We start from the raw sequence: 15,089 nt of genomic DNA, 5'->3' as shown, positions 1-15,089 counted from the left end.
TCTTGGCCGCATTTTTGGAAATAGTTTGGATAGAAATTGCAAAAAGTATCTTCACCCAACTGCCACTAAGATGAAGTAAAATTGGTTTTTTAAAGTATCCCAATAAAATAAGCTGCAGCCATGGGTTGAGTCTATGAAAATTTATTGAACAGGTACATGTCATATATATCTTTATCTTGCCTTAGGTTAAAAAATCATCATCTGAGTAAAGGGTTATAGGGAAAGGGATATTTACCAGGCAGAGATCTAAAGCTTAACTGCTGCTAAAAGACCAGTGAGATCTTTGGATTAATTTATGAGAAATATCTAGGTCAAGGGAGGAAATGATACTCCTTTTACTTGCTTGGTATTCATGAATGTCAAAACTGCCTAGGAAGACCTGAAGAATGGCGGAAGACATGGGGAATGGGTCATCCAGCCTGCTGCCCAATCCAGCCTGCAAAGCCTATAATACTTACTATTTGGCTCTTTACAGAAAAAGTTTGCCAACCTTGTCATCCTGGCTTCAATTAAAACTTGCTCAATGTGAAAGACTCATTTTACCATCAATTGTGCACAGCAGCAATTATGACATCTGTTGTGTTTTAGGCTAAACCTTCTCTAAAAGAAATATAACTAGACGTTTTAGAGACAGATTTAGCTTTTTTTGCTGATATATATCAAACTTCAATATAAAATATCATCCTTCCCTTCTTTTTGAAAGGAAAAGGTGAAAGAGGAGAAGGATGGTCCACCAGGCCTTTGGGACATGGGAGGGTCTATCTGCTCTTGGTTGCAGGTCTAGAAATAAGTTGGGGGAAGATTCTTGCTTAGGATCCCCCATGTCTGGCAAAGCAAAAGTCCATCCTCAAGCCCTCCTCTAACTCAACTAGGAAAAATTGATGCCCAGAGAGCATGCTGGTTAGTTTTTTCCAAAGGTGTTTAATGGATTTGGCTATAGCTGTTAAGGGCCACCACTGCCCCACCGAGCCTCATCCCAAACAACCTGAGTTTGGCTTTGGCGGGAAAACTGAGATTCACTTTGCAGCACACTTTAAGGACATGCAGCAATAATCTGTAGGGAAGTATTTCCTTGGGGTGATGGAGGCAGAGCCACAGATTTGGCTACTTACTGAGACAGTAGAGCTAGGAGTGTTGGTTCCATAGCCTGAAGAGGGCAAAGAGGCCAAAGACCAGCGCCGTCCATCAGTCCTATGTAAGATTAAGAATATTAGGCAGTTTCCACAGGACCCCACCCTGAGCCCTGGACCTGCCTGTCTTTCCATTAGCATTTTTTGGGCAGCTGGTTCACTGGTAGGCTCTTCTTGGTCTCTACACAGTACTGCTCGGTCTAGTACATGCTTTCATGTCTCTCTCCCACATGGGGCCTATGGTTGTGTGTTTTCCACTGCAAAGACAAACATCTCTGACTAAAAAGAAGTCTGTGACTTTGAATAAGAACATCTGGTATATAATACTGCGGTTCTGAAATAAAAATCTTTATACTCTCAACCTATTTACTTTTAGAGAAGCAATGACAGAGGGCTCCAGCTAAGGCATCACCACAAGGAGAGAACTGCCACTGAAATGCAGCTATTCCTTTTTCCGAGGACTCCATGTGAAAGGCTCTTTGGTCTTCCCAGGCCACTGGGTTGATAAGGAAGAAGTGGATCACCATCTGTGTCTGAGTATGAATTAATCATTGGCAAACAGTCCAAGGTTACTTAAGATCCATTAGGGCCTATAAAACCAGTCTTTGAGAATGTTTATAAAGAGTGACAGTAACCTCATGAAAGAAGAGTGAGGTGGCACAACCTTGGCTGTGTATAAGATTTTGGAGTGGGCTTCCTGCTGCTCTTGAGAGGATGCACCTCAAAGCTCTCATCACAGAGAACCACTTATCTGCTTTGCTGTGGAGGAGAAAGAGCAAGCAGGTATCTGGTTTGAAGCTTTTAGTACATGGACAAGTGATTCTTTCCTGGACTATGGGATGTGCTGTTCAACAAGTGTTTTTTCTTATGAAGCCTGGGGGGGATAGCCTGGTCTGGGTGAAGATGGAGAAAATTTCTTTTCTGCTCCCACAGAACCTTAGAACATTAGCAATGGAAGACGTTTAGAAGCTAAATACCCTCAATCTTTGAGAAAACATTAAGGTCCAGGAATTTGGGTGATTTAGTCCAGACTTCACAGTTAAGGGGAGTGGGGAAAGCAGGGAGAGAAAGGAGAAAAAAGAGGACTCAATCTTGCCAGGTCTTTTCCTTTTGAAGCATTCCTCTCCACCCCCACCAATACTCAGCAGCTTTTCCTACTATATTCTGCAAGGGGACAGTCCAGGGTTCCATGCCACATGCACCTGATTCAAACTTCATGCCACCCAGGCAGCTAGTTCTGCTGGAACCTAGTCTCTGAGGCAAAGAAATGTCCAGGAGGCTGCCTAACATGATGTTCTCTTTGACCTCTTTGTTGGGTCCCAAGAGCTCTACACAAGAAAACAAGTCAGTTCCAGGAAAACAGAGCTCACCAAAGACAGTATTAGTCTAATTCAGCGAGGAATTTCCCAAACCCTTGTCAAATAGACTTTTTCACAGATCGTTTTTCCTTCTTTAGATAGAAATGCAAACAAACTGCAGGGCAGCCATTTTCTGTAATCTGAAGAGCAAGGGCTACCACAGTCAGAAAGAAATGCCACTACAGGATGCCTCCATCTCCTCTGCCTGGTCATCTCATTCGGTGACTGAGGAAATTTGTGGGAATGAGGGTGACTTGTTCCTAGGCTCAGAAACTTGGAATTATTCAGCAATTCTTGCCCCTAAGTGTATGGGCTCTGAGCCTTGGTTCCAGCAGGGGGTTCCCTTAGGGCCTCTGTGCTAGATATGAAAGGCCAAATGTTCACACCCACAGTCAGAAAGACTCATCACAACCAGTTCTCACCAAGCACAACATCAAAAACCATATTGTCTGGCCATGCATAGCAGTTTCCCAGTCCCTCTCCCCATCAAGTCCACTATTACCTGTCTGCTCTGTGGCCATGGCTGTAGTGAAAAGACATATATTATAATGAGAATCATATGGAACCAGAGAGATTGATCTGTTTGACCCCTGGCACTGGGTCATGCTTGGCAGGGGCAAACTTTGTTTAGGAATGTGTGGAAGTTTGAAGTGAAATTGTAGGATTGATAGACCTATCCTTAGCATTTCATCAAATCTGTGTTTTGTGTGATATTGCAAACCCATGTGGTCCTACAAGGCTCAAGTCAGACCTCAGCAACCTAGCAAAAACAATTTCTGAGTACCCTGTTTGCAGGGTGAAGTCCCCTTCTCCACCCCTACCAAAACCTAGCTGCTTTTCCTACTATGTCCTATTATGGGGATAGCCCAGAGTTCCATGTTCCATGCACATGACTCAAACTTTATGCCACCCAGCACAGAACTATTTGGATCTCAGTGGTAATACCAGGCCCAGAAATCCCCTAGCTGATCCTACTCCTAAAGCCCAGATAATGAAGCACAGTCAAGGGCACCAATGGAACATGTTATTCCTTCTGCCTAAAATGGTCTACACCCATGTTCTCACTTTCAACATGCAGGCTCCTTCTTATCCTTCAGGTCTTACCTTGAAAGTCAGACCCCTTCAGAAAGGTCTTACATGACCACCCCGTATATATTCTTCAGCCCCATTCCCTTCCTATGCTTTCATGCAGCATCATGTTCTTTCCTCTCATGTTGCTTATCATAGTTTATAAACGTTTGCTTGTTCATTATTCTTCCCCATCACTCATTCAAACAATAAGAGCTGAGTGAGTACTTATTATACACCAGGAGACACAGCTTTCAACATATTAAGGCATCTCTATTAAAGATACTTTTATTCTGGTTGAGAAGAGATAGAAAACAAGCACATAAGAAAATACCAGGTATTGAAAAGTACTTGTTTGAAAATAAACTAGATGATATGATGGAAAATGAGTGGGCTCCTTTATATTGCATGGTTAGTGAAGGCTTCCTTGATAAATTGACATTTAAGATGAGAAATGAAAGACAAGAAAGAGTTAACAAAGTGAAGATCTGAGAAAACAGCATTCCTTGCAAAGGGAACAACAGGTGCACAGACTCTATTAAGTCTACTAAGTTTCAAGAAAGTAGGCACTATGGTGTGGGTTTTTTTGTTTGTTTTTTATGGTTATTTTGTTACCACTATATAACTAGTTACCCAGCATAGTGCCTGGGGATACTGGATGCTCAGTAAATATTTACTGAATGAACGAGAAATGACTCAATACCACTTAAAGAGATTGGTCACAGATCTTGCTGTCTCAGCACAGATATAATCTGAGGCTACAGTTCACATACAAGATAGGAAGTCTGGGGTAAGAAACACTTTCCAGCTGGACTAGGAAAACAAATGCATCAATCCAGCATATTACTATACTGGAAATGCTCCTAAATAGATGCCTGGGTAACTAATTTTAAGTTACACAAGGTAGGAGAGATCTGTCCACGGGACGAACTTAGATATTTGTTTTGAATAAGGCAACTGGGTCAGGAGGAGCACCCAAGTCAGCTATCCATTTTTCCCAACCTATCCATGTCCTTTTCAGCTACAGAGAATCATGGAGAGGAAAGGGGTGGATTTCTTCTGGGTCCTCATTTGAATGGTGAGTTAATGCTGTTTCGAAGAATGTGCTCTTTTTCTATTATCTCTTTTTAAAAAGGAGTCTAAGTATAGAAACTGCTCTGGCCTCAAGCTGCAAATATCATTCTGTGTCCACTAAAGGTTCCAAATCTGGAGCCATGATTTTTCTGGAGGACTTAATGCCAAATGCTGATTCTAACCAAAAATACTTTTAAAAATAAAAAATAAAACCAGAGAACATGAACTCTGCCAAGAAAGAATTTTAGAAAAATTTTTGAAAAGTAAGGCTTTTTCTATTTTATATGGAGCCATGGTATGTAGTTTGGATGAACTCATCTCAATCAGCTCAGTACTTCTCAAGAGGCCCTGACAATGGGCTGGGCTGTCAGGATTGCTACCACTTCCAGGAATAAGTTTGTATCACTTCCAGAGGGTGAAATGCCAGGAGGAATATAAGCATGGCCTTTTAATGCAACAAATCTTTCTAAATTCATGAGAGGATAAGTGAAGACTCTGTAATCTCTTTATCCCCCAGGAAAGATCCTTTCAGCTCCTCAGAATTAGCTGAGTAAGAGGAGTAAGAGTAAAACCTTGGGTTCCTCTGAGAGGAGAGGCCATTTTCTCATTGATCACACTAGGATAGCTCAGTCAAGAGTATAACGTTTTGGAACATATCCTCAGGAAACCAGAGACTTGTGTTCAGGATTGTAAAAATAAATCCACACTTCTTATATCTACTTGTCCATTCAAACTAAATGCAAATACTAGGGCTTTTTAGAAAGCAAAACGTGAACAAGATGATTATGACGTGGGTGAGGAAAGCAGGGAAGGAATTTTGATGGCTGACTGCCCAGGTAACACACTTGAAGGGCAGTACCTCAAAGGAAGAAGTCAACATTTAACTGACATCCATGCAAATGCCACACATGTTTGTCACAGAGGAGGTTTTCTATCAACTTACCTACGGGCAGGAACAAAGGAAAAGTGAGCAGGTGCATTTGGAGAGAAATTCCGGGGACTATCCAAAGGACTGTTACCTGTGGGTGGGAAAAGGAAAAGAAAGCCTATACGAGGTCTGTTTCTGAGGACTGTGACAACTTTTAGGGAAGAAATCTCCCCCTAGTATCGGCAATTAGCACTCATATAGTTATGTTTTCAGGCTTACCATTAGTTTAATGATTCTCTCTTTGTAAAAGTCTGGTAGTCCAGAGGTTTCTTCCTTGTTCCCAAGTTGCCTGTAACCATCTATGTCTCTCAGGCATCCATTCTAGTTCCAGCGGCAATTTGTCAATTTCCTGCCCTCCTAGGAACACCTCAGGCTCCAATCTGCTTAGTCAAGTTACCCCAACTTTCCAAAAGCTTAAAGAACTCATTTGGTGCAGATGGCATGGACAAATGCTCAAACATTTCTCAAAGGGCAACAGGACTCCTGGTCTAAAAGTCTCTTGCACATATATCTCCGCACACTGCATCCAAGGCTAACCCAGAAAAATGCATGCTTAAGAGAAACTTAAGTTCTTTGGTGAGGACTTAGGATAGCAACATTCCTTAAAAAAGACCATACACAAGGGCCAAGTCTGTAAAGCATGCCCAACTTCCTCACAGTATAGGAATTAACTCCATTTTCCCTTATTAGTTTTCACATGTCCCCTGTAACTTGCTAACCTACAGACAGAAGGTTTGAACAAAACTATGGTTACCTTTGCACTAGTTACAACAGTTCTTGGACCTAAGACTGCCATACTTCTCTGGTCTAACTCCCACCTGGGGGGTTGTATTCAGAAGCTCCTAGATGGCAGAAGCTGTCAATGTGTCTCTATACAAAGGGCCATGTCAAACCAAGTACCATACTCCATTATGTGCTGACTACTCTGCCAATCTCTGTCTGCCTCCCACTTCTGTATTCACTTCCCCACACAGCACCTCTGCGACGATTATGTAAAGCCACTCTCAGGACACCTGGCTGGCTTAGTAAGTGGAGCAATGTGACTCTTGATCTCAGGGTTGTGAATTAGGGCCCCACATTGGGTGTAGAGATTACTTAAAATATTTAGATGGCACAAAAACAGACACTCAGATCAATGGAACAGAATAGAGCACCCAGAAATGGACCCACAAATGTATGGCCAACTAATCTTTGACAAAGCAGGGAAGAATATCCAATGGAATAAAGACAGTCTCTTCAGCACGTGGTGCTGGGAAAACTGGACAGCAACATGCAGAAAAATGAATCTGGACCACTTTCTTACACCATACACAAAAATAAACTCAAAATGGATGAAAGACCTAATTTTAAGACAGGAAGCCATCAGAATCCTCAAGGAGAAAGGCAAAAACCTCTTTGATCTTGGCCGCAGCAACTTCTTACTCAACACATTTCTGGAGGCAAGGGAAACAAAAGTAAAAATGAACTACTGGGGCCTCCTCAAAATAAAAAGCTTCTGCACAATGAAGGAAACACTCAGCAAAACTAAAAGGCAACGGACAGAATGGGAGAAGATATTTGCAAACAACATATCAAATAAAGGGTTAGTATCCAAAATCTATAAAGAACTTATCAAACTCAACACCCAAAAACAAATAATCCAGTGAAGAAATGGGCAAAAGACATGAATAGACACTTCTCCAAAGAAGACATGTGATGGCCAACCGACACATGAAAAAATGCTCAACATCACTCATCATCAGGGAAATACAAATCAAAACCACAATGAGATACAACCTCACACCTGTCAGAATGGCTAACATTAACAACTCAGGCAACAACAGATGTTGGTGAGGATGTGGATAGAGAGGATCTCTTTTGCACTGCTGGTGGGAATGCAAATTGGTGCAGCCACTCTGGAAATCAGTATGAAGTTTCCTCAAAATATTAAAAATAGAACTGCCCTACAACCTGAAAGGGCGGGCCCACGCAGGCCGACTCCATCTTGTTCTGTGTCCTTCACCTTGACCACACCTCCTCCCCTTGAGTAACCCCCCCCCCCACCTGCCTAACAGGACTCGGACCCTTCCCCAGCCAATCGGCTGAGGCCACAGCCATTACCTCGCCAACTGCCCCTAGGCCCCAGTAAAACCTTTGTCCTCTTGAAACTCGCTCTCTCCCTGGTATCTCACAGCTGCCTTGGTGCAGGTAGGGGATTGAGCTCGAGCTAGCTCGAATAAAGGCTCTTTTGCTTTTACATCAGACTCGGCTCCCTAGTGGTCTTTGGGGATCACGAATTCTGGGCATAACAAACCCAGCAATTGCACTACTAGGTATTTATCCAAGGGATACAGGTATGCTGTTTCAAAGGGGGACATGCACCCCCATGTTTATAGCAGCACTGTCAACAATAGCCAAAGTATGGAAAGAGCCCAAATGTCCATCAATGGATGAATGGATAAAGACTCCATTCTTAGTTTATTTAAAGACTCTATTAAGGAAAACATCAATCTCCGATATCTTACTGATAAATTCTACCAAACAGTTAAGGAAATCTTTCTCAATTGACTGAGCCACCCAGGCACCCCCATTCTTTTTTTTTTTTTAAGTTTATTTATTTTGAAAGAGAGAGACAGAGAGTGTGTTAGGATGTCCTTAGAACCACAGTAGAGGTCCCAAGTAGAGGACGGCCATCTTGCCAGCGCAACCCAACTAAAAGCCCCTAGTAGCGTGCCAGAACGAATTGGAGGTCAACCAATCACCGAGCGACAGCACGACCAGACGAGAAAAAGGCCCACCCGGACTTAAACCTGGAACCGCAGCAGCTTAAACCCCCCCCCCCCCCCCCCACACCTGGGCGCAACTTCCCTGACTCCTCTCTCTCTCTCCCTGAGTCATGGAACCTCGCCTGAGACCTTAGTTCCCAAATAAAGCCTTTGGTAAAATTTTTTAGCCTCTGACTCCTATCTTTACCCTGCCTTACGCCTGACCCTAACAGAGAGCATACGCACACAAGTGGGGGAGAGGTAGAGAGAAAGGGAGACAGAGAATCCCAAGTAGGCTCTGAGCCACCAGCACAGAGCCCGACACAGGGCTCGAACCCAGTGTGAGATCATGGCCTGAGCTGAGATCAAGAGTCAGATGCTTAACTGACTGAGCCACCCAGGCACCCCTATATGCATACATTCCTAATGAAACTTCAGAAAATCAAATCCAACAATTATGAAAAGGGTAATACATTATGACCAAGTATATTTATTCCAGGAATACAAGTTAGTTAAAATAAGGAAAAATCAATCAATATAACCCACCAATATAATAGGCTGACAAAAACTATATGATCATCCCAATAGACACAGAAAAAGCACTTGATAAAAATCCAACAACCATTTTTTAACATTTATGTATATATGCATAACCAGTGAGATCAGAAAGGAAATAATATTTATTCATAGACAACGTGATTGTCTAGAAAATCTGACAGAATCTATAATAAAATTACTTATATGAATTTAGCAAGGCTACAGGATACAAGGACAATATACAAAAATCTATTATATTTCTATTTGCTAGCTATAGCTAGCTATTTTTATAGCTATACTTTATGTAATCACGAAGTGAAAATAAAAACACTAGCATTTATTGCATAAAAACATGAATACTTAGGGATAAATGTGTCAAAAGGTGTATAAGAGCTATATACAACACCGTTAAGAGAAAGGCATTAAGAGGTACAAACTTCCAGTTATAAATAAGTTATGGAGATGAAAAGTATAGCACAGGGAATATCATCAATACTATAATAACGCTGTTTGGTGACAGATGGTGGCTTCAGTTATGGTGAGCGTTAATGTACAGAATTGTTGAGTCACTATGTTTTAAACCTGAAACTAATAAAACATTAATGCAACTATACTTCAATAATAAATTTTAAAAATAAATTTAAAATATTTTTTAAAATGGTAAGAGAAATTAATAATGGCCTACATAAATGGAGAAATATACCATGTATAAAAACATTCAATATTGTTAAGAAGTCAGTTCTCTTCCCTAATTGATCTACAGGTTCAGAACAACCCAATCAAAATCCCAGCTGCCTTTTTTTTTTAATAGACTATTTTTTAGAGCCATTTTAGGTTCATAGTAAAATTGAGCAAAAGGCACAGGATTTTCCTAATGCCCCCTGCCCTCACTCATGCACCACCTTTTTCTATCAACTACCTTTTGGGTAAGCTGATTTTAAAATTCATAATGGAGGGGCACCTGGGTTGCTCATTTGGTTGAGAGGCCGACTCTTGATTTTGGTCCAATCATGATCCCAGGGTCATGGGATCAAGCCCTGCATCAGGCTCTGTGCTGAGCATGGAACCTGCTTAAGATTCCTCTCTCTTTCTCTCTCTCTGCCCCTCCCCCAATGTGTGCACATGCTCCCTCTCTCAAAAATAAATTAAAATAAATTAAAAATAAAATTCATATGAAGGGGCACCTGGGTGGCTCAGTCAGTTGATTGGCAGGTCAGCTCAGGTCAGGATCTCGCAGTTTGTGAGTTCAAGCTCCGCGTCAGGCTCTGTGCTGCCAGCTCAGAGCCTGGAACCTGCTTCCGATTCTGTGTCTCCCTCTCTCTCTGCCCCTCCCCCGCTCATGCTCTGTAACTCTCTCTCAATAATAAATATACATTAAAAAACAATTTTTTAATAAAATTCATATGGAAATGCAAAGGACAAGTGGACAAAAAAAACACACTGTATGATTCCATTTAGATAAAATTCTACAAAAGTCAAATTAATCTATAAGTGTTGAAAGCACACCAGTGGGTGCCTGGAGATGGGAAGAATTATAAAAGGACAGGAGGAAACTTTTGGACAATAATGGATATTTTCACTATTTTGATTGTGGTGATGGTTTCATAGGAATATATATATATCAAAATTTATCAAAAGGTATTCAAATAGGAAAGGAAGAAGCCAAACTTGCACTCTTTGCAGATGACAGGATACTCTATGTGGAAAACCCAAAAGACTCCACCAAAAAACTGCTAGAACTGATACATGAATTCAGCAGTCTCAGGATACAAAATCAATGTACAGAAATCTGTGACCTTCCTATACACCAAAAATAAAGCAGCAGAAAGAGAAATCAAAGAATTGATCCCATTTACAATTGCACCAAAACCCATAAAATACCTAGGAACAAACTTAAAGAGGTGAAAGATCTATATGCTGAAAACTATAGAAAGTTTATGAAAGAAATTGAAGAAGACACAAAGAAATGGCAAAACATTCCATGTTCATGGATTGGAAGAAGAAATACTGTTAAAATGTTGATACTATCCAAAGAAATCTATATATCCAATGCAATCCCTATAAAAATAACACCAGCATTCTTCACAGAGCTAGAACAAACAATCCTAAAATTTGTATGGAACCAGAAAAGACCCTGAATAGCCAAAGTAATGTTAAAAAAGAAAACCAAAGCTGGAAGCATCATAATTCCAGACTTCAAGCTGTATTAAAAAGCTGTAATCAGGGGCGCCTGGGTGGCTCAGTCAGTTGAGTGTCTGACTTCGGCTCAGGTCATGATCTCGTGGTCTGTGAGTTCGAGCCCTGTGTCAGGCTCTGTGCTGACAGCTCAGAGCCTGGAGCCTGTTTCAGATTCTGTGTTTCCCTCTCTCTCTGCACCTCCCCCGCTCATGCTCTGTCTCTGTCAAAAATAAATAAACATTAAAAAAAAAAAGCTGTAATCATTGGGGCACATGGGTGGCTCAGTCAGTTAAGCGTCCAACTTCAGCTCAAGTCATGATCTCGCGGTTCATGAGTTCAAGCCCCATGTCGGGCTCTGTGCTGACAGCTAGCTCAGAGCCTGGAGCCTGCTTTGGATGCTGTGTCTCCCTCTCTCTCTGCCCCTCCCCCACTCACACTCTCTCTCAAAAAAAAAATTTTTTTTTTAATTAAAAAAAAAAAAAGCTGTAATCATCAAGACAGTATGGCACCCGGCACAAAAACATACACCCAGATCAATGGAACAGAATAGAGAACCCAGAAATGGACCCACAAACATATGGCCAACTAATCTTTGACAAAACAGGGAAGAATATCCAATGGAAAAAAGGACAGTCTCTTCAACAAATGGTATTGGGAAAACTGGACAGCAACATGTAGAAGGATGAACCTCGACCACTTTCTTACACCATACACAAAAATAAACTCAAAACAGATGAAAGACCTAAACATAAGACAGGAAACCATCAAAATTCTAGAGGAGAAAACAGGCAACAACCTCTTTGACCTTGGCCACAGCAACTTCTTACTAGACATGTTTCCAGAAGCAAGGGAAACAAAAGTAAAAATTAACTACTGGGACCTCATCGAGAGAAAAACCTTTTGTGCAGTGAAGGAAACAATGAGCAAAACTAAAAGGCAACCTACAGAATGGGAAAAGATACTTGCAAATGACATAACAGATAAAGGGTTAGTATTCAAAATATATAAAGAACATATCAAACTCAACACCCAAAAAACAAACCAGTGAAGAAATGGGCAGAAGACATGAATAGACACTTTTCCAAAGAAGACTTCCAGATCGCTAACAGACACATGAAAAGACACTCAACGTCACTCATAATAAGGGAAATACAAATTAAAACCACAATGAGATACCACCTTGCACCTGTCAGAATGGCTAAAATTAACAACTCAGGAAACAACAGATGCAGGCGAGGATGCAGAGAAAGGGGAAAAATGCAAACTGGTGCAGCTACTCTGGAAAACAGTATTAAAAAAATTAAATTAAAAAATTTAAAATAGAACTCCCTACGACCCAGTAATTGCATTACTAGGTATTTATCCAAAGGGTACAAAAATGCTGATTCAAAGGGACACATGCACCTGAATGTTTACAGCAACACTATTGACAAGAGCCAAATTATGGAAAGAGCCCAAATGATGTCCATCCATCAACTGATGAATGGATAAAGAAGATGTGCGCGCACACACACACACACACACACACACACACACACACACACAGGAATATTACTCAGCAATCAAAAAGAATGAAATCTTGTCATTTGCAACAACGTAGATGGAACTAGAGTGTGTTATCCTATGCAAAATAAGTCAGAGAAAGATAAGTATCATACAGTTTCACTCACTTGTGGAATTTAAGAAACAAAACAGATGAACATAGGGGAAGAGAAGGAAAAATAAAATAAAAAGAGAGAGGAAAACAAGCCATGAGAGACTCCTAAATACAGAGAACTGAGAGATGCTGGAGGGGTGGTGGGTAGGGGAATGGGCTAAATGGGTGATGAGCATTAAGGAGACCACTACTGAGATGAGCACTGGATGTTATATGTAAGTGATGAATCACTAAATTCTATTCCTGAATTCATTATTACACTATATGTTAACCAATTTGGATTTAAATAAAATTTTAAACATTTAAAAATTTATCAAATTATATACTTTAAAACAAAAACTTTGTAAGTTAAATTTTATTAATGGTACACAATTTTTTGCTCCTTTTATTCTGAGTCTAGTACAATTGAAGATGGTTCATATTTTTAGAAATTTTAGGTCTTTTTGCAATTTAGTTTTAAATTTATTTTGTGAGTTGGTTTTATTATAGATGAAAAATAAATGTCACAAAGATACATAGCTCCCAATGGAAGAAGTCCATTACTGGCTCTATTTATTAGATCGTGATACTTGTTTTTCAATTCCACCCAAAGGATGGTAAATTTCTATCTTCTTGTGGTAACAAGCAGTTTCTCTTGAAGATGAATAGAAACGTTTATGTTATTATATTTTTACCAAATAGGTTCAAAATCTATTAAACCTTTCATTTGGAAGAGGAGAAACATGTTATTTCCAATGTTTTTATGAGGTAGATTTACCTGTTTTAATAGGTGGCATCAGTTTGTCAACAAAATAACATACAGATGGGAACACATCCAAAAATTCATTTTTCAAAATACTCTTTCCGTGGCACAAATTTCTTTCAAAACGCAGCTACTTTTTCACTCACGTTACATGTCACCTTCACCTTGAAGGGATAGACTAAGAATATCTGCCACTGTTGCCCACCCTCCATCCCCAATTCCTAGGCAGCATACTACTAAAAACCACTTGTTAGTACAGGAAAGTTCACCAAATGTGGAGCACTTGACATTTTGTAAAGAAAACTGCTACAACATTTAGTTTGACCATTCTTTTAATTTGCCACAAGACAACCAGTAAATTTCCTTCTTACACAAACCATTTCAAAGGTTCCCTCCATATTGTATTACAAAGTTTTGTGAAAATGCATCTGTAAGAGAACAGGTGGTTGCCAGGGTCGGGGATGGAGATGGGTGAAATAGGTGAAGGGATTAAGAGTACACTTATTCTGATGAGCATTGAGTAATGGATAGAATTGTTGAATCATATTGTATAGGTGAAACTAATATAATACTGTATGTCAACTATACTGGAATTGAAAACAGAGACTTAAGTAATAGCAAAAACTGGGGGGGGGGGGGAATGCGCCTGTAAGCTGCAATATGTTACAATATGATCAAGGGAAATGATGACTGAGGGTATAGAGGGGCTCAACTCTGTTCATGGCATATTATGTACACTTTGTGACACAGGGTTTAATGTGGGTAGTACCATTGTCAATCCATATTAGTACTGGTAAAACCTGATTTAATTCTCAATTTTCATTGTAAAAAATAAGTAGAAGTTTTATTATTTTCCCCTCATGTCCAAATGGATTGTCTTTAGAGAACCACTTTGGAGAATGTTGCCATTCAAAAATTCTAGGTAGTAGAATGACAAGTACTAAGTGATACATTAGGAAGAAAATGTCCAATTTCAAAATTTAGAATGAACTGAGTAGAAAGAAAAAAGGAGTTAGGGGTTTCTTCAAATAACTCAAATGAAAGGTGATTAGGGCCTCCATATGACCATAACAAAGTCAGAATATATTCACCCAGAATTAGTTTATTAAAGGCTTTCTCTCTCTCTCTTTTTTTTTTAAGACCGCGAGAGAGCACTAGAGGATGAGGGGCAGAGAGAGAGGGGGAGAGAGAGAATCCCAAGCAGACTCTGTGCTGTCAGTGCAGAGCCCGACATGTTGTGAGCCCAATATCTCACAAACCATGAGCCAAAATCAAGAGTCAGATGCTCAACCGATTGAGCCACCCAGGCATCCTGGCTTTTTCTAAGTCTTAAACTGAATATGTCCTCTGTTTCTCCTCTGTTGGCCTATTTCTAAATCCTTGATGGCATCTGTCATAACTAAAGCACTGTATACTTCATCTTTATTCCCGTGTCAATAAGGTAAATACTTGTTAATTTATCAGTTTTTAAGGTTTATGCATTTGTTCATTACAACTTTTTAGAGCTGGTTCACAAATCAACACTTCAATATCAGATATGGCCAACAAAGTAAGGAAATGGTTTGCAAGTTGTGGGGTAGTTGCCAGGACACAGCCAAAACCCCTTGCCTGTGTCTGTGATGGTAATGTCTCGCAAGAAAATTCTGTAGTTCAAAAGGAAATAATAATGGATT

General features: G+C 40.2%; 1 protein-coding gene across 17 annotated transcripts in view; it reads right to left on the bottom strand.

Annotated features, from left to right (window-relative positions):
• The window catches only part of MAST2 (microtubule associated serine/threonine kinase 2), a 227,256-nt gene that overhangs the window by 28,035 nt on the left and 184,132 nt on the right, over nucleotides 1–15,089 (bottom strand). For 14 of the 17 annotated variants that reach the window (XM_053213514.1, XM_027059306.2, XM_053213473.1 and 11 more), the window contains 3 exons: nucleotides 5,574–5,649; nucleotides 2,991–3,011; nucleotides 1,113–1,191 (listed from right to left, as the gene is read on the bottom strand). In XM_053213514.1, the coding sequence (XP_053069489.1) occupies nucleotides 1,113–1,191; nucleotides 2,991–3,011; nucleotides 5,574–5,649 (176 nt within the window). The remainder of the gene's footprint in view (nucleotides 1–1,112; nucleotides 1,192–2,990; nucleotides 3,012–5,573; nucleotides 5,650–15,089) is intronic. The other 3 variants (XM_027059307.2, XM_027059310.2, XM_027059313.2) reach the window with 1 other exon arrangement.

This window comes from Acinonyx jubatus, chromosome C1 (assembly GCF_027475565.1).
Source record: "Acinonyx jubatus isolate Ajub_Pintada_27869175 chromosome C1, VMU_Ajub_asm_v1.0, whole genome shotgun sequence".
NCBI lineage: Eukaryota > Metazoa > Chordata > Mammalia > Carnivora > Felidae > Acinonyx > Acinonyx jubatus.
Note: the sequence above shows the minus strand (reverse complement) of the source record. Positions and strands in the feature narration are given on the sequence as shown.